The 22,510-nt window shown below is 38.1% G+C and overlaps 1 protein-coding gene across 1 annotated transcript in view; it reads right to left on the bottom strand.

Moving 5' to 3' along the window:
* Positions 1–8,790: 8,790 nt before the first annotated feature.
* Positions 8,791–22,510, bottom strand: part of LOC125232347 (neuroendocrine convertase 2) — a 177,082-nt gene continuing 163,362 nt past the window's right edge. Inside the window, exons 9-15 of the mRNA XM_048137975.1 lie at positions 19,265–19,465; positions 15,154–15,229; positions 13,804–13,961; positions 13,306–13,470; positions 12,651–12,768; positions 11,716–12,255; positions 8,791–11,663 (exon numbers count right to left, since the gene is read on the bottom strand). Coding sequence (XP_047993932.1) covers positions 12,088–12,255; positions 12,651–12,768; positions 13,306–13,470; positions 13,804–13,961; positions 15,154–15,229; positions 19,265–19,465 — 886 coding nt within the window. The 3' untranslated portion in view covers positions 8,791–11,663; positions 11,716–12,087. The remainder of the gene's footprint in view (positions 11,664–11,715; positions 12,256–12,650; positions 12,769–13,305; positions 13,471–13,803; positions 13,962–15,153; positions 15,230–19,264; positions 19,466–22,510) is intronic.

The following is a 22,510-nucleotide window of genomic DNA, read 5'->3' as shown; positions in this document are numbered from 1 at the left end:
TTACTGTATCTTAAATAATAGGCTAGTTTCCTATATTTAAAATAAAATATTTTATGCAGTGCACGAAATAAAGCACCACATAATTAGAAGAAAAATATGGATAGTAGTTATATTTAAACATAATTTATATTTAATAAGTCAAAGAAAAACATATAAAATAAATGAATTGACCGTGACGTCACTCCTCAGTATTTCATAGTAATTCTATATTAGCAAATTGTTTTGACAGTTCATAAAAAGAAGCTGATTTGACTAGTAGGAAACTAGCCTATTCCATACGTCTTTAGAAATAACATTAAGGTTGCTAAGAACGTTCTTGTTTCAATCTTTTGACAATAATCGCTACGAAAATCAAAGAGTCTTTCTTATTCCTTTGCCAGTTTTTATTATTCCCTCGTAAATGTCTGTGCGATATCGTTTTTATGATTATTCTCGACGTTTTTTAATTCACATTCATGTAATTATTAACGGACCGCATTCGATACCTGTTAGAATTGAGAACAACATTTTATTCAATACGAAGAAACAAATATTAACACAACAAATTAATTCTGAAGAATGCCCCTTTATGCAACCTATGGATGTTATTTTAAAAGTTTTATCGAATCGAATACTTTGTCACACATTTATTTTACTGTATTGTGTCCAAGGTAATAAAACATTTTGAATACAGGGAAACCGGGGGCGAAGACAAATAAAATACAAGAGACCAAGAGAAATAAAATACAAGAGCCCAAGAGAAATAAAATACAAGAGACCAAGAGAAATAAAATACAAGGGACAAAGAGAAATAAAATACAAGGGACCAAGAGAATATTATACGTAGGCCAAAGTATTAAAGGTCCAGCGAAGACCTTTACGAAGACGCGAAGCAAAAAGAAGCGGAATTGTCCCTTTTTAAAGAGTGAATACCCAAATTGCCGTGAGATCCTTGAGAAGTGCAACTAGCAATGCATTCAGACAAAAGTTTTGATGGCAAAATGCTTTGGCTGACAAAATAAAATATCGACAAGCCTGTTATCACTGTCTTAACTAGAAAACTAGAAGTTAAATCCTTATATTATTATATTAATCATTAAATGATGAAGATGAGTTATCGATAGCTTGCGATGTTTAATTTTGTCAACCACTCGTTTTTGCCACAAACACTTCTGTCTGATGTTAACCGTCCTTTAGGCCTGATTTAGACGGTGTGCGAACTCGCATGCGATTTTAGGTACATTGCGGGTTATATAGGTACAATTTTGCACAGCCATCAAATACCGCAATGTAATAAAACTCATATGAGAGTTCTCGTACCGTCTAAATGGGCCCTTGACGAGACACTAATGGAGTCGCACATATTGAATATTTTTTTATCACTTCATTAATTCATCTGCTAACAATTTGACTAAATGCGATACTTACACAGTTACTCGTTTTTAATGCATCGTTTGAAAAATGACCCTGATAACGATTTTTTAAGTTCATATTGCCAAAATTGTAAGGGTGTTTTAGTGACCATAAAGTGACTGATATCTGTTTTATTTAGTGTAGACATTGTGCCGTCAATAGAATTTGCAAAGAAAGTAAACAAGCCTTGTGTTCAACATGCCTTTAATTTCCATTCTAACTTGTCAAATACTGCCTGAATGTGTTATTTAATCAATTCATATCACATTATGATCAATTGATCATCAACCATTAAAACAATAAAAAAGTGCTACAATATGAATATTTCATAGAATGGTTTGTTTACATTGTTCACAATTTCTATTGAAGACGATTTATATTGTTTCTAATGTTTGTTTACAATGTGTTTCCCTTAACCTTGTCGTCGCATATAGGAACTTATAAGGACCTTTTTTTTTTCAAAGTTGTCCACCCCACTTTTTTTGTAACATGGGTATTTTTTACGCGATTAATAGGTACTCAGAATCGCGAGCTCTTTCGATCCTGATAGGAGAAAAAAAATGTCCCAAGATTTCCATACATTTTTTTGAACCTTCCATTCTAGAATGGGAAAAAAACCTTGGGACACTTTTTTTCTCCTATTAGAGTTGAAAGAGCTCAGGATTCTGAGTGGAAACCACATAAAAATTTCCAAATCCAAGAAAAAGTGGGGTGAACTTTGAAAAAAATGGCCCTTAAAGTCGGAGAATTCAAGTCGATGATATCAAGTCGGAGAATTCAAAGTAAAACACACAGTTGACTAGACAAAGTTGAGTTGAGTTGTTGTTTACGTGCAATTTGTCGCATGGCGATGGTGGCACGCTAATACCTTTCTGACGTGGCGGGGTGGTCAAACTGGTATTGACATACATGTTCTCCTTTTCAGACGCCATTGAAGCCTCATCAGTAGGTGGGGCCATGGCGCCGCGAGGAGATTACTATGGGGCGCTAGTTGTAGTCGGTGTGGTGGCGGCTTTAGGAGCGCTGACGTCACTGTTGCTTCTTCTAGTGGTCGTCCGTAGACACCGCCCGCGCTCCGTGCCTATCACTCGTGAGTACAGATTCCTACCATTGAAGCGTCATCAGACTTAGGCCGTTTTCACATTATCCGATCCGATATCGGATGTCGGAAGGATTTCAATGGAAAAAATTCAAGATGGCGCCTGTAATGTATGGGATATCGGTCCGACATCCGATATCGGATCGGATAATGTGAAAACGCACTTATTGAGGACCACGCGAGGAGATTACTACGGGGCGCTAGTTGTAGTTGTGGTGGCAGCATTAGGAGCGCTGGGTTCACTATTATCTGGCAGAAACTTTTTACGCATATATTTGATTCGTATTAATAGTTCTTGGCAGAAGTCAAGTTTGGCAGAAACACCTTATGCAGAATATGCTTTGGCACAAATCATTTCGCAGAATTTTGTAATAGCGAATCGTCTGTTGTCATAATGTTGGTGAGCATAATAGTCTTCTAGTTGAACTATTGTTCAACTAGAAGATAATATTTGCATTTGCAGATAATATTTGTGCATAATATTTAGGCGGCATAAAGTTGTAATTTGCTATTTGATTGCGAGTTGGATGTGTTGAGGATGCAAGACGACATTAAATGATGAAAACTAACGAAGTTTTATCTGCTTTCAGCTGTACCTACCGCTCCAAGGGAGTCATCACTTCCGCCGTATGACAACCCTGCGTACAAACTAGAGTTACAACAAGAAACTATGGGTAAATAACGACATATGGAGCCGGTTGGATCAAACCCTCTGTCACCGTTAAAGCGTTCGTAAAATTTTATTGTATGGGAAGTTAGAAGTCTCATGGGCCGTGGCAAATGCCGGGATAACGCAAGGAGGATGATGGGAAGTTAGAAGTCTGCTGCGTGACGATGATGTGTCTGTCAAATGTGGTTGATGCAACTGGCTCTTAAACTATTTATTGTAAATTACACTACTACCTACCACTTTTCGCGAGAACAATCACCAAATTTTTTTTCTAAGGTAGGTAGTTTTTTGTTTTTCTACTCAAAATCACGAGACGTTTTGATCTAGGGCAAAAAACAACAGACAAAAAAATTTTCCCAAAATGTTCTATTATTTGCATACTTTCCATTTTGTAACTTCTGTACCTACCTACAAAGTGTTTGAAAAATGGTAACGAAGTGGAAAAATAATTTGGGACGCTTTTTTTACCTAGTAGGATCGAAAGGCTCGTGATTCTGAGTAGGAAAAACATTAAATTTACCTATTTTAGAAAAAAAAGTTTTTGAATCTTTTTTCGCGAATATGCCCATATATACTTACTAAACTTTAGCCCCATTTACTATAATTAAAAAAAAATTTTATTCATATTCTATGTTTAATAATATCCTAAACCTAATCGCAAGTATCGCAACCAAGATTTTATTAGCTATACGCTACGGTCGAAATCATTATTTTCCCTATTGTATATTATTGAGACCTTCATAAATCATTTATAGTGTTTTAATAATATTGGGTACTATTCATCTTAAATTCAAATAAATCCAAGGTAAATTATACCCAATATTATAAAAAAGCATATAATATATGTGTTTATAATTAATTAATTAGCAACTAGGCACGCAAGTTGACAGGCAAAACTCGTATGAAAATCGGTTCGCTCCGATTCGTGCGATAATCGCACGTTCGAGAAAAGATGTCATACGAGAACCGGTTTAGACGAGTCGAGAAATGTTATGGAAATATCTCCCGAAAATTCTACTCTCCGTCTAAACTATTTCGCCTGGCGATAATCGCCTGGCGAGTCTCGCATACGATACTCGTATGCGAGTTTTTATTTCTCGCACTAATGTAAACGTTTTCGTACGATATTCGCCAGGCGATTATCGCATACGATAATGTCATACGAGTTTCTCGACCAAGACGGGCGAGAAACTCGTACCATCTAAATGGGGCTTAAGCCCCATTTAGATGGTACGAGTCCCGTCTGGGTCGTCTGGTGGACGATGGCCCGTCTTGGTCGAGAAACTCGTATGACATTATCGTATGCGATAATCGCCTGGCGAATATCGTACGAAAACGTTTACATTAGTGCGAGAAATAAAAACTCGCATACGAGTATCGTATGCGAGACTCGCCAGGCGATTATCGCCAGGCGAAATAGTTTGGGCGAGTTTCTCGACCAAGACGGGCGAGAAACTCGTACCATCTAAATGGGGCTTAAGCCCCATTTAGATGGTACGAGTCCCGTCTGGGTCGTCTGGTGGACGATGGCCCGTCTTGGTCGAGAAACTCGTATGACATTATCGTATGCGATAATCGCCTGGCGAATATCGTACGAAAACGTTTACATTAGTGCGAGAAATAAAAACTCGCATACGAGTATCGTATGCGAGACTCGCCAGGCGATTATCGCCAGGCGAAATAGTTTAGACGGAGAGTAGAATTTTCGGGAGATATTTCCATAACATTTCTCGACTCGTCTAAACCGGTTCTCGTATGACATCTTTTCTCGAACGTGCGATTATCGCACGAATCGGAGCGAACCGATTTTCATACGAGTTTTGCCTGTCAACTTGCGTGCCTAGTTGCTAATTAATTAATTATAAACACATATATTATATGCTTTTTTATAATATTGGGTATAATTTACCTTGGATTTATTTGAATTTAAGATGAATAGTACCCAATATTATTAAAACACTATAAATGATTTATGAAGGTCTCAATAATATACAATAGGGAAAATAATGATTTCGACCGTAGCGTATAGCTAATAAAATCTTGGTTGCGATACTTGCGATTAGGTTTAAGGATATTATTAAACATAGAATATGAATAACATTTTTTTTTAATTATAGTAGGCATTTTGCCCCATAGATATATGGGGTAAAATGTCAGTAGGTAAACATTAGTTACTGAGATGCAGCTACAAATATAAAAACACCATGTTTTACATGATTTCTACTGAATTAATTTCGACTGAGTAGCGCATAAACTCGTATACGATTCTCGCATATGTGTTTTGTTTACACGGAGACATACAAATATCAAAGGCGAGGCGATTATCGCCCTCTCTCGTGCGATATCGTACTCATAGTTTACATGATACGATATTTTTTCTCGTACTTCGATAATCGTACGTTCGAGGCGAGAAACTCGTACCATCTAAATGGGGCTTTAATCCTTTACACGCCAAGAACCACTAAAATGGTCGTCGTTCCTACGACGGCAATGACCACTAAATGTGAATCTCCTCCTGTCTATCTGTCATTTAAGTTTTAGGTATATTAAATTTGCTCTTTACCAATCAATATTATAGCGTCTATACCATTTTTGACACAAGAAGGGAAAGCGTTCAAAAACTTGTTCTATTGCCTTCTGTCCTACTCTGAGCTTGTACTACTTTTCATAGCGAATACTTACACCCTTATCCATTAATATTCACTAAAGTGCCGATAACACGCATTTGTTCCTTTCCGACAAAGGTAGGTATCGGTATTATGGAAAGGGACAAACGATTATTAGCGGCTTGTCAACTTTAATAAACATTACGGGGTCAAAAACTTCTCTAACTAATGTTGTATTTTCCAGATCTCTGACAATTAAGCTCCCGTGGGCACACTAATGGCCGCAACGGGACATCAGAGCGTGGAGTGGACGTGCCGAACGGCCGGCACTACAACGAAATGGGCGTGTAAAGGGCCTGCCACAAGATCAAGACATTGTAGGAAGAAATACAACGCTATGAAACAGAACAATACATACCAGCCGGCGTAGCCGACAGAAATGCAGTCTAGCCTTGTCGCGCCAATATGCAAGAGAGATAGAATAGCTACGAAACAGGTATTATCGTGAGCGTTTGTGCATTTGGCTATACATAAAACCTGTTAGATGTTTTCTATGAAAATCAGATTCCAAAGTTGGCCAGTCGTTTTTGATTCCATGACAGGGCGGAGTAATATGGTTTCACTCTGATTGTGACAGTTTTGTCACGTATTTTAAGATCCAAACTAGGTAGTATAAAATGACCTATGTTGTTGAAATTATCAAGCGGAAACAGCGACCATTAAACATTCTATTCTTTGGATTTTTTTACACAATGTCTTCATCGTAAGCGTAAAAAGCCGTCAAGCCTACTCAATGGATGGACTGATTACCAATTTCAAGGCTGCTGTATTTAATGATGATTGGCGCGCCATTTCTTTATTATGACTTGAAATACAAGAGATGAATAGGTATATCTCATTTGTGAAGTAAGCAAGACTAGGAACACCGAATTATATCATGTGTGATACACTCTAAAAGACGGAAGCTAATGGACAATTAGAGAAGTATGGACTTCACAAATATTTTGAAGGTTCTAATTAGAGAAGTATTGGACTCCGCAGGTAATAAATGCTAAATTATAGCAGCAAGTGAAAGTGACAATTATCAAGTGCAAAGTGTTAGCCAAAACTTATAGTGTTATAGTGTAAGATAAATATTGTTTACTTGTAGGTAACTGTACTTTGGTAGCAGTCATATAACTTATGTATTTGCACTGACACTAGACGTTTTGTATTGAACAAATGAATTGTAACTCATTATCATTTCTGATCTATGTTGTTGATATATAAGAAAAAAGATTCTTTTGATTATTTTCGTATTTTTTTTTGGAAATGGTAAAAGTATTTTCAATAAGTACCTACTAGATTCATACGTTACAAAGTAATCTAGTAATTCACTAAAGATTTTTTTTTTTATTTAAAATTGTACCAATAAGTGATTTGCAGTGATGGATATAGAGCGTTATTAGATATCCACCAAAACTGCATATCACTATATCTACACAAATAAGAGCGAACAAAGCTTAAACCGTTTTCACATTCTCGGATCCGATATCGGATATAGTTATAGAATCGATATCCTACATATTAAAGGCGCCATCTTTTGAATCTGCTTATACAGATTTTCATATATCCGATATCGGAAGCGATAATATGAAAACGCACTTAGCACAGTTCGGCAGACGCAGAAGTGACAAGACATTTATTATTTTCCAAATAAATATTTTGTGGAGGCCCTAAAATCATCTATAGGTCATAAAGCACTCATGCAGTCAATAACAGGGTGTTTGCTCTTTATTGTTTTTGTAATTTTAGTTTGTTATGTCTAAACACCCTCGCAAAGTTATTTTACAACGTGCGTTGAAGCTTATCATTACGTACTCCCTTTGACTAAATCGCTTGAAGTATTTATTGTTTAATTTTAAAAGACTATTATAAAGCAAATGTTGTTTAATGAGAAATAGAACCAAAACATATTTTTAACTCTTATAATCATTATTACTTCTAGTGAATGTAACATATTTAAATAATAAGTACCTATCTGACCTATGCCCCTCTTAAAAAAAATCGAAAATGATTGAACTAAAAATAATTAAATTTCCTTGATCCGGTTGATATAAATTAATGAAATTTCTTTGATTAAGTAATCCATATGTCTTGAATTTATAAAAAACCTAAACATGTTTTGAGATTAAAAATGTACATAATGTTGCCATGTTCTCGTAGTTAACTTAGTGTATTTATTAAATGTAATCATAATTTGGACAACGATTTTTTTAAAATTGATGAATTACGAAAGTGCCTTTCAATCGACCAACATTTTGAGAAACTGTAATTTGTATATAGTGTTGATAAGTTAAGTATTAAGTGTAACGTACGCTGTGGTACCGATATTATGTGTTTGTATAGTCTAAACTAATGAAGGTTTATAATGAAATACCTACTGCCGCAATCGTTAAACTTATTGTAATATAGCTTTACAGGTTATCTCTTGTTTTATTTGCATCTAGTGCACCTACCATGATCTTACCAAATGAGGCACCTAAACTGAAGAAATATTAAGTTATATTGCAAACGCGTTAACTTCATGTCAAATGCACGGCTGATATTAATTTCTTATCGTTCTCTTGCCCTATACAAGTTCCAAAGGTTCCAAATAGATTAGACATATCTCTTAAATTTTGCATACCTAGAAGATTCAATACCGACGAATAATTGGTGGGTCACTTGGAGATAATCCTTTATCAAACTAAACGACCGAAGAAAACTTTCAAATATATCTTTATTTAGAGATTTTACTACCTCGGGATACTTGCATGAACAGTAAGAAAGGGAAAGGAGTAGCAATTACAAAAACATCATTTAATTCATATACAACACCAAATCACATTATATTTTCTATATATTTTCTTAGTAGGTACATAATAGATTTCTTTATATAATTTTATGTTCTAACGACTACCTAACCAGCAATGAACCGTGCGAGATCACGCCGGAGCGTACACAGTTCCATTTTCAATTGGTTATAAGAATTGAAAAACACGTTAAATTGTTTTTATTTATTGTATTTAATAATAAAAATATTATGTTAAGAAAATATATAAGGAGCCAGAGGTAATCGTAAATAATCGTGTTCACTGGGCCCGTAAGGAAGTTCTCTGATCGCGTTACCTCTATGTTTATAAATATCTTTATTATATACCTTATGTCAGTAACAATAACGTCTATGCTATGAATCCTTCGTCTTCCTGACGCACGCTGGGTGACATGAGGATGCGTCACGAAAATCGGATGTTGTCAAATGGACGTCATTTGGCTGGGACAAATGCCGTCCATTTGATATTAAACCAAACAATCAAAAATAAACTCTAAAAACTTAAAAACGTTGAGAGAAAACGTTTCGGAAAACGTATCATCGTCTATTTCGAGTAACTGTAGAAATATTGGATCTGAATTATCATGAATTATTTTATATTTGAGAAAATATGGTACTTACACAAAATATATTTTGATCGATTATGAACCCGAATTCTGATATGTCGTATCATCCACAAATCAAAACCAAATAATAATAAGTGAACTTCTCCCACTTCCCTTCAAAATAAGGGAGAATTTGATTTGAAGGAATTACATAAATAAAATAATACAAAAAATAATTTTAAAATTGATTAAATAATACAAGTTTATAATAATAGAAAATAAGTTCGCCGTTAAATTAAAAAAACTCACACCTACAAGATTTGATTATTTTTAAGTACGACAAAAAACTGGTATATGCTTGTAACTTAATATGAGTAAGAATTATTCCAACCAACAATAATTCGCCTCCTGACCTGAATTTCAAAATAAAGGCCACAACTTTCACATTTGTTTTTATTATGTACCTATGTAGTTTCTTTTTTATAAATAAATACAAAACCTTTGAAAATACAGATGTAGTGTAGAAATGTTGAAAATTGTGGCCGACACACTCCATGCCATGTAGAATTCCATAGATGTATGGAGATCATATCATTTGTGGAAAATCAACCGTGGCTCGAATACAGAAAGTACATGCTTTACTTTTTTATTTACTATCGTACTAATTTTCTTAATCTCAAAAAGGATGGAAAACTTTGTTCCACATTATCAACAGTGTTACCTTTAGCATTCATTAGATTAAATACAAACATTTGATTGGTGATTAAATTATCGATTCAATGGTCGTATACTAATCTGTTTTCAAATTGTCTTCGTTACAAATTTCACATATAAGTTCAGATAAGAAATCTAATTTTCCATTTAAAAACACAGGTCCTCATCAAAAAGGTAATAACTCCAGAAACACACATTTTCACTATTCAGAAGCAATACATTCTGTTTATAAACTCGTTCGCCAGACTTCCTTAAGATCACCCATGACTTGGTCTGCACCTTTCGCCATAATAGCTCTCTCAACTTTACCAATATTAAAGGTTCTCCAAAATGGACTGCATTATCAAGTTACTTTTTTAAACTTTTCCAAAAACCTGTTACATAGCCTGGGATATCGCGTTACATTAAGATGTTATTTTGTTGCGCCTGTTATTTTTCAACCTTTACTTTTACACAAAATATAGTCCTTTTCCGCCGTAGCCAACCCACCGCCGTACCTTGTGAGTTGAAAATGAATGACTAGGTACTTTGTTATTTTAGAGAAAGTGAATTACAATTGATACCTTTAATTTAGAACACTGAAGTCTAAACTGTCCCGATCTTCCCTTTCATTTGGCCAGATGATGATTTTCCCTTCACGTATCATATCACTTCAAAATGTTTTTCCGATGTTCCATTTATCATATTTTAATTTGGCCGAACGCGTAACTTCCTAAACTAAAAAAAAAAAATGTAGAATCCGTTAGGCTGGATTGGTAACCGTTTAAAAATTAAAGGAAAATGTCATGTTCGGTCAAATGAACATTTCATAAATGAAACAACGAACAAATGAGCCGCGTTACTTCAAACCCGGATAAGTCAATTCTGATAGGTATACCAGAAACTATAGTTAGGTAGCGATTATGCCATCAGGAAAAGGTAACTGTGAAGTTAATTCTTCATCTGTGGCGTATCAAAAATGTGTATTGAGGTGACCTTGACGTTGAGAAGATTACTCTTAATTCTGACGAAAGATTCGGCGACTACGGGTCGGTTGCACCAAACCGTCAGTCACAGAATTTAGCGTTTGAATTTTTTTATATTGGAATTTCCATAGACTTCTGCTGCGTGACGTTGATGTGTGATGCAACTGGCCCTAAGGGTATGCGCCCACGGGCGACATTGTCACCACAACTTTTTCGTCTCTTGGGTGTTTCTATGAAAAGTTGCGTCGCTACGTGGGCGCAGTTTCATACTGGCCCATAGTCTAATGGTGGGAGACACAAAAAATTTGCAGCGACTAAGTAGCCCGTAGCGTGGTTTATATAGGCCAAACCTATTTTGTGACGCCTAAACTACACCGCCTGAAAAAGGCATGGTATAAACATAAACACTTTCCGTGCCTTTTTGCGGCATTCTAGCAAAAAAAGTCACGGAAAGTGTTTATGCGATGAGTTTCAGGCGGTGTAGTTCAGGTGCATTAAAATAGGCTTCGTCTAAATCTGGTAGATTTAGACGAAGCAGACGGAGAAGCTGTTTTGCAGTGATTCCCGAAAAGTTTGTACATTTGGATCACGTCTCCGATTTTGATAAAAGTTAGTAGGCTGATAGAGTACATGATGCAAGACCGATGACTGAGGTTTCCCAAAATGTTCCAGGTAGTTTGTTACCGAAAATATATAGAAATCTAGTAACAAAACAGGAAGGTCTATCAAAATCGGAGACGTGATCCAAATGTACAAACTGTTCTGGAATTAAGCTAGGAACAAATTATGGGACGCGTTACACGGACGCGGCTGATGACCTCGACTGATAAAAATGTGCACAGTCTTAAAACATTCAGCGCGCCAGATGACGTCCAGACGTCCGTGCGCTCAAGGCCTCGTCCAGGGTCTTGCCTCCGATAGTTTGCACAATTCAGTGTATATTCATTATCTAGATCGCGGCTGTGGACGCGCGTCCATAATTTGTTCCTAGCCTTAAAGCTCGGCTACACATGCGCGTTTTGAGAGCGTAGGCGGAGCGTTAGCGGAGCGCAATGATAGCGGTGTGCCGGACGAACGCCGGCGGGAACTAACGAGCGCGGATTGCGAGCGGAACGCCAGCGTTCGTTTGGCGCACCGCTATCATTGCGCTCCGCTAACGCTTCGCTATCAAAACGCTTCATGTGTGGCGGAGGCTTTACTCTTTGAAGCTGCGTCTCTTTGGCTACGGCGGTGTTGATGTGTCTAATGCTGAGCATCCTCATGCGCCTTCTTGACGACGGCGAGCTTGGAGTGCGGGTCCTGCGGCTGCAGCTGCGCGTACGGCGGCGCGCGGGTGCCGTGCAGAACCAGTGACCAGCCGCGAAGCCAGCCGGACGCTTGCGACGGGGTTGAGCCGCCGTTGAAGCGGGCCTGTAAACAATTTTAGTAGGTACATATGATTTTTTTACAGAACAAACTGACCATTTTAGTAGTATTATTTCTTTACAAATGTTTGGAATGAATTAGAGTGCAAAATATAGTCGTTTTTGGTAAAATAGACCATAGATTTTACTTAGGCACTTGAGCTCAGAACAAACAGCTACGTAATTGATTAAATAATTAAATAAAATAATTCCTCCAGTTGTCAGGATGCTTGGCTACTATTCATTCTAGTAAACTTTCCCATCTTCTTCAGGGCTGCTAGTCGAATGGCATTTCCGCGACGCCAGACGCCGACAGAAATGCAGTCTAGCTCTGTCGTGCCAATACGCAAGAGCGATAGAGATAGATAGCTACGAAAGAGATATTATAGGTTCGGAACGTACCTCTAAAGTCCACGTGCCCTGTGGGTACTCGCCCCAGGTGTGCGTGGTCATGAACGGCCACTTGGCGAAGCCGTCCCGGCTGTCATCGTCGTGGCCTCGCCTACTCAGGATCATTGACCTGGAAAATAAAAAAAAATGTTAGCATTTGGCAGAACTGCTACTCTTCGGTCTGTGGTTGTTGGTTGCATTAAATCAAAGAATAGACTTGAAACTTTCGAGTTGAAATCTTATTCCTATCTTCATATCCTACCGACTGCGCCATATGGTTTGGGACGAACTAATAAATAACACAAACTAGTTAGACTGAATCTATGATCTACTTGATTTGTATTAATTACCTTTTTGACATAAATTATATTATAATATAACAGACTTTGACGAAGCCTGCGCTGCGGATGTATTTTGTAAAGTGCTTGTGCCCAATGAGTTGGTGAAGAACGGAGCTTCTCAGGGCCTGGGATATCGATACGAAGAAAGATGCTGCCATGTGTCAAGATTCTTACGAGAACTCACCTCGTGCCCATGGGGCTGGTGAGGAAAAGCTCCAAGTCCCCGCGGCGCGTAGCGTTGGCGCTGACCACGGCCTGCACGTGCCCCAGATAATGCTGTCACCACGAGAAAAATGCTCACTGAAGGAAACTTGAAAGGAACTCACTTCGTGCCCATGGGACTGGTCAGGAACAGCTCCAAGTCCCCGCGGCGCGTGGCGTTGGCACTGACCACGGCCTGCACGTGCTCCAGGTAGCGGACCTCGCTTGGAGAACCACCGCACGCCGTCGTCTCGATGCGAAGGAAGATGCTGCCCTCTGATAGGATTTTACTGAAACCAAAGGACATAAATTAACAGATTTTGTAGTAACAATTTATTTTATAGGTGTTGTAGGTACATTTATGATAGCAGGATTCGCAAGAGGCAGCAACAACGCAGATTTTATGTATCAAGGAGTTTATGCGTTTTGGAAAGACGATCGTGGAGAGAAAGCAGACAACATGTGACCGTTATAATGTTTTAACTGTTTCAACACAGAAGATGATTTAGGTTAGCTATTTGTCCGAAAGTTACGAGTGCTAAAGAAATTCACAGCCAAGACCCTGAAATATTGGAAACCAAACCAAAGATAGTGGCAAAACAGGTGAAAAAAAGTAAACTTACGTATGTGTATTGACAGAGCCAGCCTCGCAGTGGTACCGCGGTGGTACGGAACGCCAGTTTGCAGCCAACGCCGTCATGGCGCCGGCGTCTAAAACGCCGAAACCGAACAGATGGTTGAACTCCAGCCCGACGCCGTTCATCGTCCAGTGAAAACGCCCCTGAAATCAAAGCCATAGAATTGTTTTGCTTACATACTGATATGTACGATAATTTATGTACGTTTCAGATGACATAGCTGTAGATAAGAAAATTAATACCTATTGAATACAAAAATATATATCCTATTTATGGAAGTAAGGATACTAAATACGAATGTATGTTTATAACTTTACTTACTTAAAATACCTACGGGTTTACTACGTTATTACATCGCTCAAGAAACTAGTTAAATTAAATTACTAAGTAACCGAAACATAATTAACTATCTCAGAGATCATTAGTTACAGTCAACGAGAAGGGTTTCTCAAGCTATTATTAACTTGGTTTAGTTCATCAAACAGAGTCATAAACTTCCGAAGTAGAATACCCACTGAAGCAAAGATTTCGTAGTGAAGTGAAGATAGGACTGTTGGTATATTTGCGACCAAAGATTCTTTCGACTTGATTAGTGTTGAACTCGACCATCGAGTTCAACCTTGTTGAACTCGATGGTCGAGTTCGAAACACTAATCAAGTTTTTTGTTAACTAGTGTTCGTCCTAGGGATATATCTATTGAAGACCAATGGATTAAGGATGAAAAACTGGTATACATGCGAAGGTGTAAGAAGTGATAGATATATAAATACAAAGTTATATTCAATAGACGGTCTTTCTGGGTAGACGGTCTTCCCCACACTGACCTTAAGTAATATTTACAATAAACTAAAGTATCATATACCTAATCTACTGCAAATTCCGTAGACCAGTCAGCTCCTTATTTGTCTGGGAAGCGGTCGTAAAACGTGCCAATCTTCATAAAAAGTCGAATTACACTTACAACGCGCCTACACCACATAGGAACATAAAAATAAAATTGACTTAATTTAGCAACTCAAACACGATAAAGTTTATTATACTTTTCCTGACATTCCAAGATTAAGAGATGGTTTACACCTTTCTCAATTTGATTAAGGGACGCCGTAATAGTTTGTCTATCATTTTGTCAGTTGTTATTTATCAAACTCAGGAAACTGCCGCTAATTGACTGAAGCTTAGGTCTACGGTGTGATAATATCCCTATTAACCCTATATGTGTTGATAACCCTATTTAAAAGAAAAAAGTTAAAGGATGGTGTGACTGTTCTACTCGTACCACGATGTAATTATACAGTCTCAAAGAAAAACTCTGTAATCTAAAAAAAAGGTCAAACCTTTGCATCGTAAAGCGAGTTCCTCTTTGAAGTCAACACGGTCAGATGCTGAATGTCCCGCCAAGTTAAACTCGGGCTGAAAAAAATTAAACACTTTTAGCTTAACGCTTTTTATAAAAGCCAAGCGGTAGTCACATTTTATTTCGCGAATGCAAACTTAAGCTGTTCTTGAACTGTATTTTCAAGATTCTATCTAAAGACCACTTCGAATTTCCGCTTTCTTTGCCGCCGGACAAAGTAAGCGGAAATGCCATTTAATTTATTCGAAGCATAAAAAGCGAGGTTAAATAAACCTTGGAAAAATAATAGGAAATATGGGGGATGATACTCGTGGTTTGCAGATTTACACACAATGCACACAGAATATTAGGTTTAAAGGGAACTTGCAGATATAAATGATGCCATTTATACTTGACTCGGTTGGGATCACGTTGGCATGAATTTCTACAGTATTGACTCGAGTGGCTCCAGGCACCTTCACAGGCGTCTTATACCCATTTCGTGTCCCATCATGCATTTACCAAGTAAGGTGCTTGAGTCCCTGACACTGTTGCTGGGTATCCAGCGTATCTCACTGTGTGACTCACTTGTCATGAAGGGCCAAAGCAAAGATGCCAGTGGTCTCAGGCGCTGCTGTCGACGACCCAAAGTGTGTCCGTGCATTTCCCATACAAGTCAGTAGTAGCTTCACCAGTGCCTGGGTCCAATGGGTCCCTTGCATCATTACTGAACATGTTGTATATAGAGTATTCACTCACTTGGCATGAAGGGCTAAGTAGAGCAAAGACTCCAGTGGTCTCAGGCGCTGCTGCCGACGACCCAAAGTGTGTCCGTACATTTCCCTACAAGTCAGTAGTCGCTACTCCGGTGCTTGGATCCCTTGCTCATTTACTAAACTAGTTCTCCAGAGTATTTACTCACTTGGCATGAAGGGCTAGAGCAAAGACCTCAGCGGCCTCAGGCGCCGCAGCCGATGTCCCAGAGTGCGTTGCCGTGCATTTTCCATACAAGTCAGTAGTAGCTACACCAGTGTTTGGATCCCTTGCACCATTGTTGAATATGTTATCCAGAGTGTTTACTCACTTGACATGAAGGGCTAGAGCAAATACCCCAGTATCTTTAGTTGCCGCTTCAGATATCCCAGTGTGTTACCGTGCATTTTCCGTACAAGTCAGTAGTAGCTACACCAGTGCTTGGATCCTTTGTTCCATTACTGAACTTGTTATCTAAAGTTTACTCACTTGGCATGAAGGGCTAGAGCAAAGACCCCAGCTGCTTCAGGCGCCGCAGCAGAAGTCCCAGAGTGCGTTGCCGTGCATTTTCCATACAAGTCAGTAGTAGCTACACCAGTTTTTGGATCCCTTGCACCATTGTTGAATATGTTATCCAGAGTGTTTACTCACTTGGCATGAAGGGCTAGAGCAAAGACCCAAGTATCTTTAGTTGCCGCTTCAGATATCCCAGTGTGTTACCGTGCATTCTCCGTACAAGTCAGTAGTAGCTACACCAGTGCTTGGATCCTTTGTTCCATTACTGAACTTGTTATCTAAAGTTTACTCACTTGGCATGAAGGGCTAGAGCAAAAAGACTCCAGTGGTTGCCTGCATTTTCCAGGCGCTGCTGCCGACCATTGTTGAATATGTTACCCAGAGTGTTTACTCACCGTAGAGCATTTACCCCATACAGTTGCCTCTTCAGAGTAGTACCGCTTTTCCGTGCTTGGATCCCTTAACCATTCGGTCGCCGTTCCTACGCAAACTATTTTGTTCGGGTCCAGAGTGTTTACTCACTTGGCATGAAGGGCTAGAGCAAAGACCCCAGTATCTTTTAGTTGCCGCTTCAGATATCCCAGTGTGTTACCGTGCATTTTCCGTACAAGTCAGTAGTAGCTACACCGCCAACGGTCGCAAAACGGTCGCAGCGTACACGCGTGACCGAAAGCTGTTTTCAAAATGGCGTAATTCTTGTATTATTTTTTTCCAGGTATCCTCAAACTTTATAAACAATTAAATATGCCGTCGTACTCAGTTGCCCTCACTAAAGAAGATTTAAAAAAAAATGTAACGTGCGTACCGAGCTGCTGGGTTGTAAAGGATCGGGGATCATATTATTATGGTCTTCTATAGAGCAACTAGTATTTTGCGGCATTTCACAATTGACACTTGTTGAAGTAGTCGTCAATAATATTACTATCAACATTAATTTCAGCGATCTGTACTTCTTTTGTCAAGATTTTTGTATAGATAAGTGTCTACAAATTTGTAATGTTAAAGAGACATAAATAAAACGTAGTAGAGTAAATAAAATGTTTTTTTTTGTAACCCAAACAAAATACTTGTAGATACGAGTGCGGAAAAGAGGAAAATCGATACGAGTAGCGATAAATTAATACACGAACGAAGGGAGTGTTTTAAATCGACACGAGTTGTGAATGTCCTTTTCGCACGTGTATCGTATGACGATTTTCAGTACCTAAATCCAAGCTAAGTGTTTCGACCAGACAAGAAATGAATCATTGCTTGATTTGCTCGCACTACTGCGTGTAAAAAGCAGCATCTGTACTGAAAAAAACTATCATTGCGCAACAGAAATTCTATTAATATCACAGTAAATACTCTATTTCATTTGATTCCTACTTTTATTGTGTAAAGCAACACTGCACTTCATTTTTATCAATAAGAATTAAAAATTATATATTTAATACATTAAGTAACTATAAAGTGCTTCTCTATTTGTATTATCATTCTGCACTTTTCTTAACTTTCCCACATTTCTATAAAATGTCGAAGAGTGCTTAAATGGTCGTCGTCGTTTATTATTATTTAATTCGCTCATATTTAAATGATTCAAAGCAACCAGTCCACAACTTCACAAGAAAGTTTGAGAAACCTTCGTATTTCAGATTGTCATTTGCGGTTACAGTGGTTTAGGAGCAGTTCGGTAATCAGACCTACACATGTGTGTACAAATTCTGTCAATGTCACTGTCAGAAACCGTTCTGACAGTGACAATGACAGCCACAAATTTGTCCACATGTTGTTACCGTTATGTGTGCAAACGTCGACTAATAAAGTGTCGTTAAAAGTCATTCTGACAGTGACATTGACAGCCACAAATTCGTACACATTTTGTTACCGTAACGAGTGCACACGACGACTACACTTTGTTATTGTAACAATACGGTCGCATTGTTTGCACGACGTTACCACGCGTTATGTCACATTTGACAGTTAGTTACTGATTTGAAGATTTTGCGACTGAAATGGTTGTATGGGCAGTGCTTGGATCCTTTGTTCCATTACTGAACTTGTTATCTAAAGTTTACTCACTTGGCATGAAGGGCTAGAGCAAAGACCCCAGCAGCTTCAGGCGCCGCAGCAGAAGTCCCAGAGTGCGTTGCCGTGCATTTTCCATACAAGTCAGTAGTAGCTACACCAGTTTTTGGATCTCTCGTAGGTGGTTCTCCTTGTTTTGGCATAATCTTAATATCAATAATTCTTTTTGGCATAATCTATATTGGCATAATTCACCTTTCGCATAATCTGTTATGGCATAGTATAAGTTATGCATAATTTGTCTAGGCTATTTTTGTTTGTCTGAATATATTTCATGCATAAAGGTTATCCGCCGAATGGTTTTTATGCATAAATTATTTCTGCATAACATGGTTTAGTCGAAATTTACCACGCAGATTTTTAACATAGGTAATACTACTATATTAATGTTGCAGTTCTAACCTAACCTAACCGAAATTCTTGACAAAATGTTGTATTTGTTGAGGTCGCAGTTCTAACCTAACCAAACCGACTCTCTTGACAGCATTTAGTAGGTATGGGTAGATATTCTGATTTTAAGAAATATGCCAAATACAATTATGCGATATAATTTTATTCATAAAAACAATCGGCTTAAACAGAATTATGCGAACTTATTTTCGGACAAAGTAATATTCGTATTATTTTAGATTATGACAAATAAGTTTTCTGCCAAATTAACATTCGGCGAAAATCGATTATGCGAAGTCTGTTATGCGAAAATCGTTTCGGACGATTAAAGTTATGCCAAATAGAGGGAACCCTTGTTGAATATGTTATCCAGAGTGTTTACTCACTTGGCATGAAGGGCTAGAGCAAATACCCCAGCAGCTTCAGGCGCCGCAGCAGAAGTCCCAGAGTGCGTTGCCGTGCATTTTCCATACAAGTCAGTAGTAGCTACTCCGGTGCTTGGATCCCTTGCACCGTTGCTGAACGTGCTGGCCAGGGTTGAGGAGCAGGATTCGTCGTAGTGTGCGTTCTGTCCGTCGTTGATGGCACTGAAATAGAAGCACGAAATAACGATAATTACACACACACACAGACACACAGGGCACAGATTATTAATAAGTTACTAACGTAACAGATCCTTCACTTGCCCGCAAAACGTCAAATACCTACGCTTTATTTAACTAATACTTATGATGATAATGGGCGGGCGGGTGGTCTAGTGGTAATGACGTTAGCCGCGTAAGCTGAAGACCCGGGTTCGATTCGCGGCTCGGCCACCAGTGGGCCTTGTCGTTTTTTTCATTCGTGTATGATATCTATTTCAATTTATAATACTAATGAGTTACTACGTAAAACTCAGAAAAATAGTAGGTACGTACGCCCCTCGGCCACTTGTTCATTCGAATGAATGGCTAGCGTGTAGGTACATAACGCGCGACCGCGAGCGAGTGACATAGTCCTGGTAATTGTACCGAATAGTACGAACTAGGACTAACTATTTTGGCTCAATGATCCATAGTGAATCTTGGCCTCCGATATGAAAAATCGCCACCTGTCCCGATTCTGCATAGCCTCTTGCCAGTCACTGACTTGAAGCTGATGCAGATCCGCCGCCACACTGTATAATAATATTATCTTGATATTCTTGACTCTGAACATGTATAGCTTCTATATCATAATAAGCCAATTTATCAGGTTAGTTTAAATTGTATCAGTTAATTAATCGGATGATTTCGCACGTAATTCTAGCTTTGCTTGAAACTGATACGTATTTGCGTCGATAATAAATTCCAGGTATACACCTATTGTATAATCAATTGATGTTGTAAGGTAATTGCTCTTACTGATACCGAAAATTTAATACGCCTTTGTACGGTTTAATCAAATATAATATAATGTTACGTTTGACGACCTGTCTGGCGCAGTCGGTAGTGACCCTGCCTGGGTCCCGCGCCGCGGTCCCGGGTTCGAATCCCGGTAAGGGCATTTATTTGTGTGATGAGCACAGATATTTGTTTCTGAGTCATGGATGTTTTCTACGTATTTATAAATATTATATACTAGCTTTTGCCCGCGGCTTCGCTCGCGTTAGAAAGAGACAAAAAGTAGCCTATGTCACTCTCCATCTCTTCAACTATCTCTACTTAAAAAAACACGACAATTCGTCGCTCCGTTTTGCCGTGAAGGACGGACAAACAAACAGACACACACACTTTCCCATTTATAATATTAGTATGGATATCGTTGTCTGAGTACCCACAACACAAGCCTTCTTGAGCTTACCGTGGGCCTCAGTCAATCTGTGTAAGAATGTCCTATAATATTTATTTATTTTCCCCTCACTAGCTCGGAAACACGTGTTTTGTCCTTTAATACCAGCGGGTAAAAACGCATTTTATCCACTAGTGGGTAAAGTAATTTGACTTTGAATAAAGTCAAATTAACTGCTTTAAAATTGATAAAAGTAGGTGAATATAGTAATAAAGATGATTTACCACCTGTGGAACTACTGGAAGCAGTGATAAACGCATTTTTTGCTTTGTAGTTTCCTCGCTATAGTGAGGGGAAAAGTTTTGTGTTACACTCGGGTGCAAATGTATTTTACTTCTCGTGTGTTAAAAAACTCGCAAGTTCAGGATTCTATTCTCGAACCACTCGCTTCGCTCGTGGTTCAACTATAGAATCCTTTCACTTGCACGTTTTTCAATTCCACACTCGGCGTTAAAATACAACTTTGCCCCCTTGTATAACAAATAACTATTACGTAATGATTTTTTAAGTATTAGCCAAACTTTGCATAGTGAGTTTTGAGGCCATAATGAACAACTTTTATTATCGAAACAATGCTGCAATCATTAGAATAAAATTTGGATGTTCCATAGAAATGAGCGGCATCACGTCAGCTGAAATATCGTCACTACTTTTAAAAAACTTGTATCTTCGTCTGTCAATGAAAAGAAAATTGTAGTAAGTATGTATGGAATGCATATAGACTTACTGCGTTTTAACTTTGAGGAACAGCGTGAGATACGAGATTTTTTAAAAGTAGTGACGATATACGAAATAACCATTTCATCATTGGTCTCATAATAAAAGTTATTCATTTCATAACCTCAAAAGTCACTCTTCAAAGTTTGACCAGTACTTACAAAATCATCCTGTATATTACGATAGACAGACCACAATACTTATCAAATATAGGAATATTGTGATACACCTTTGTTACTTTAGAAATAACCCGTGACGGGTAATAATTTCACGACCCCTTTTCCTTGGGTACCCTTGGGTGTCGTAATAGAAGTCGACTGTGGGTTGTGGTTCATTTGTATCGGCTAGCAATATCACAGATTCGCTTTTTAAGTAGTAAGAGCATTTTGAAAATTTGCCCCCCCAATTAGCGTAAGTTGTTAACAAAAATGAATTCGCTGTTAGTTTTGTGACGAGAATGAAGCATCAAATCTGTCTGTAGATTCATTGTAATTAACACAAAAGCAATATTTTTATTGAAATTTCATGCTTAATTATCGTCACAAAACTGACAGTGAGTTAATTTTTGTTAACAACTTACGCTAATTGGGGGGTCCCAAATTCTGAAATTGCCCGTAGACAAACTGAAAATCGAGCTGCTTGAAGTGTTCTGCCTACCAATTTGGGAATACAGGCGTGATTTTATATTGTGAATGTACCGTATGTTGTAACCAGTGTTGTATGTTTTTACCTGTATTCTATGGATAGTTTAAATCATAGTTTATTCAATACTATTCGACTACTTAGTTATTATTAAACTTGTTGAATCTATCTGAACCGCGGCCGCTGAGCATTAATTGGCTTCCCACTTTGTGTTAAGTAATTAAGCAAGGAGCAACTTCTCGGAGTTGAGAAAATCCCGCTAATCGCTCATTCAAGCATTTTTGCGAGGAATTATCTAATAAAGTTGGTAACTTCATTAAGATACTGTAAACTTATATTTAGGTACACAATTTGAATTAACGAATTAGGATTTCCGTTGACTATGCTAAGTGTTTATTTGGAAATCCATCGCCAAACTGTAAGGTAATAATGTAAGGTATCACGTGAGGCAGTATGGGAGTATC

The sequence above is a fragment of the Leguminivora glycinivorella genome, chromosome 13, assembly GCF_023078275.1.
Source record: "Leguminivora glycinivorella isolate SPB_JAAS2020 chromosome 13, LegGlyc_1.1, whole genome shotgun sequence".
NCBI classification, from domain to species: Eukaryota; Metazoa; Arthropoda; class Insecta; order Lepidoptera; family Tortricidae; genus Leguminivora; species Leguminivora glycinivorella.
This window is presented reverse-complemented; position numbering and strand designations above follow the sequence as displayed.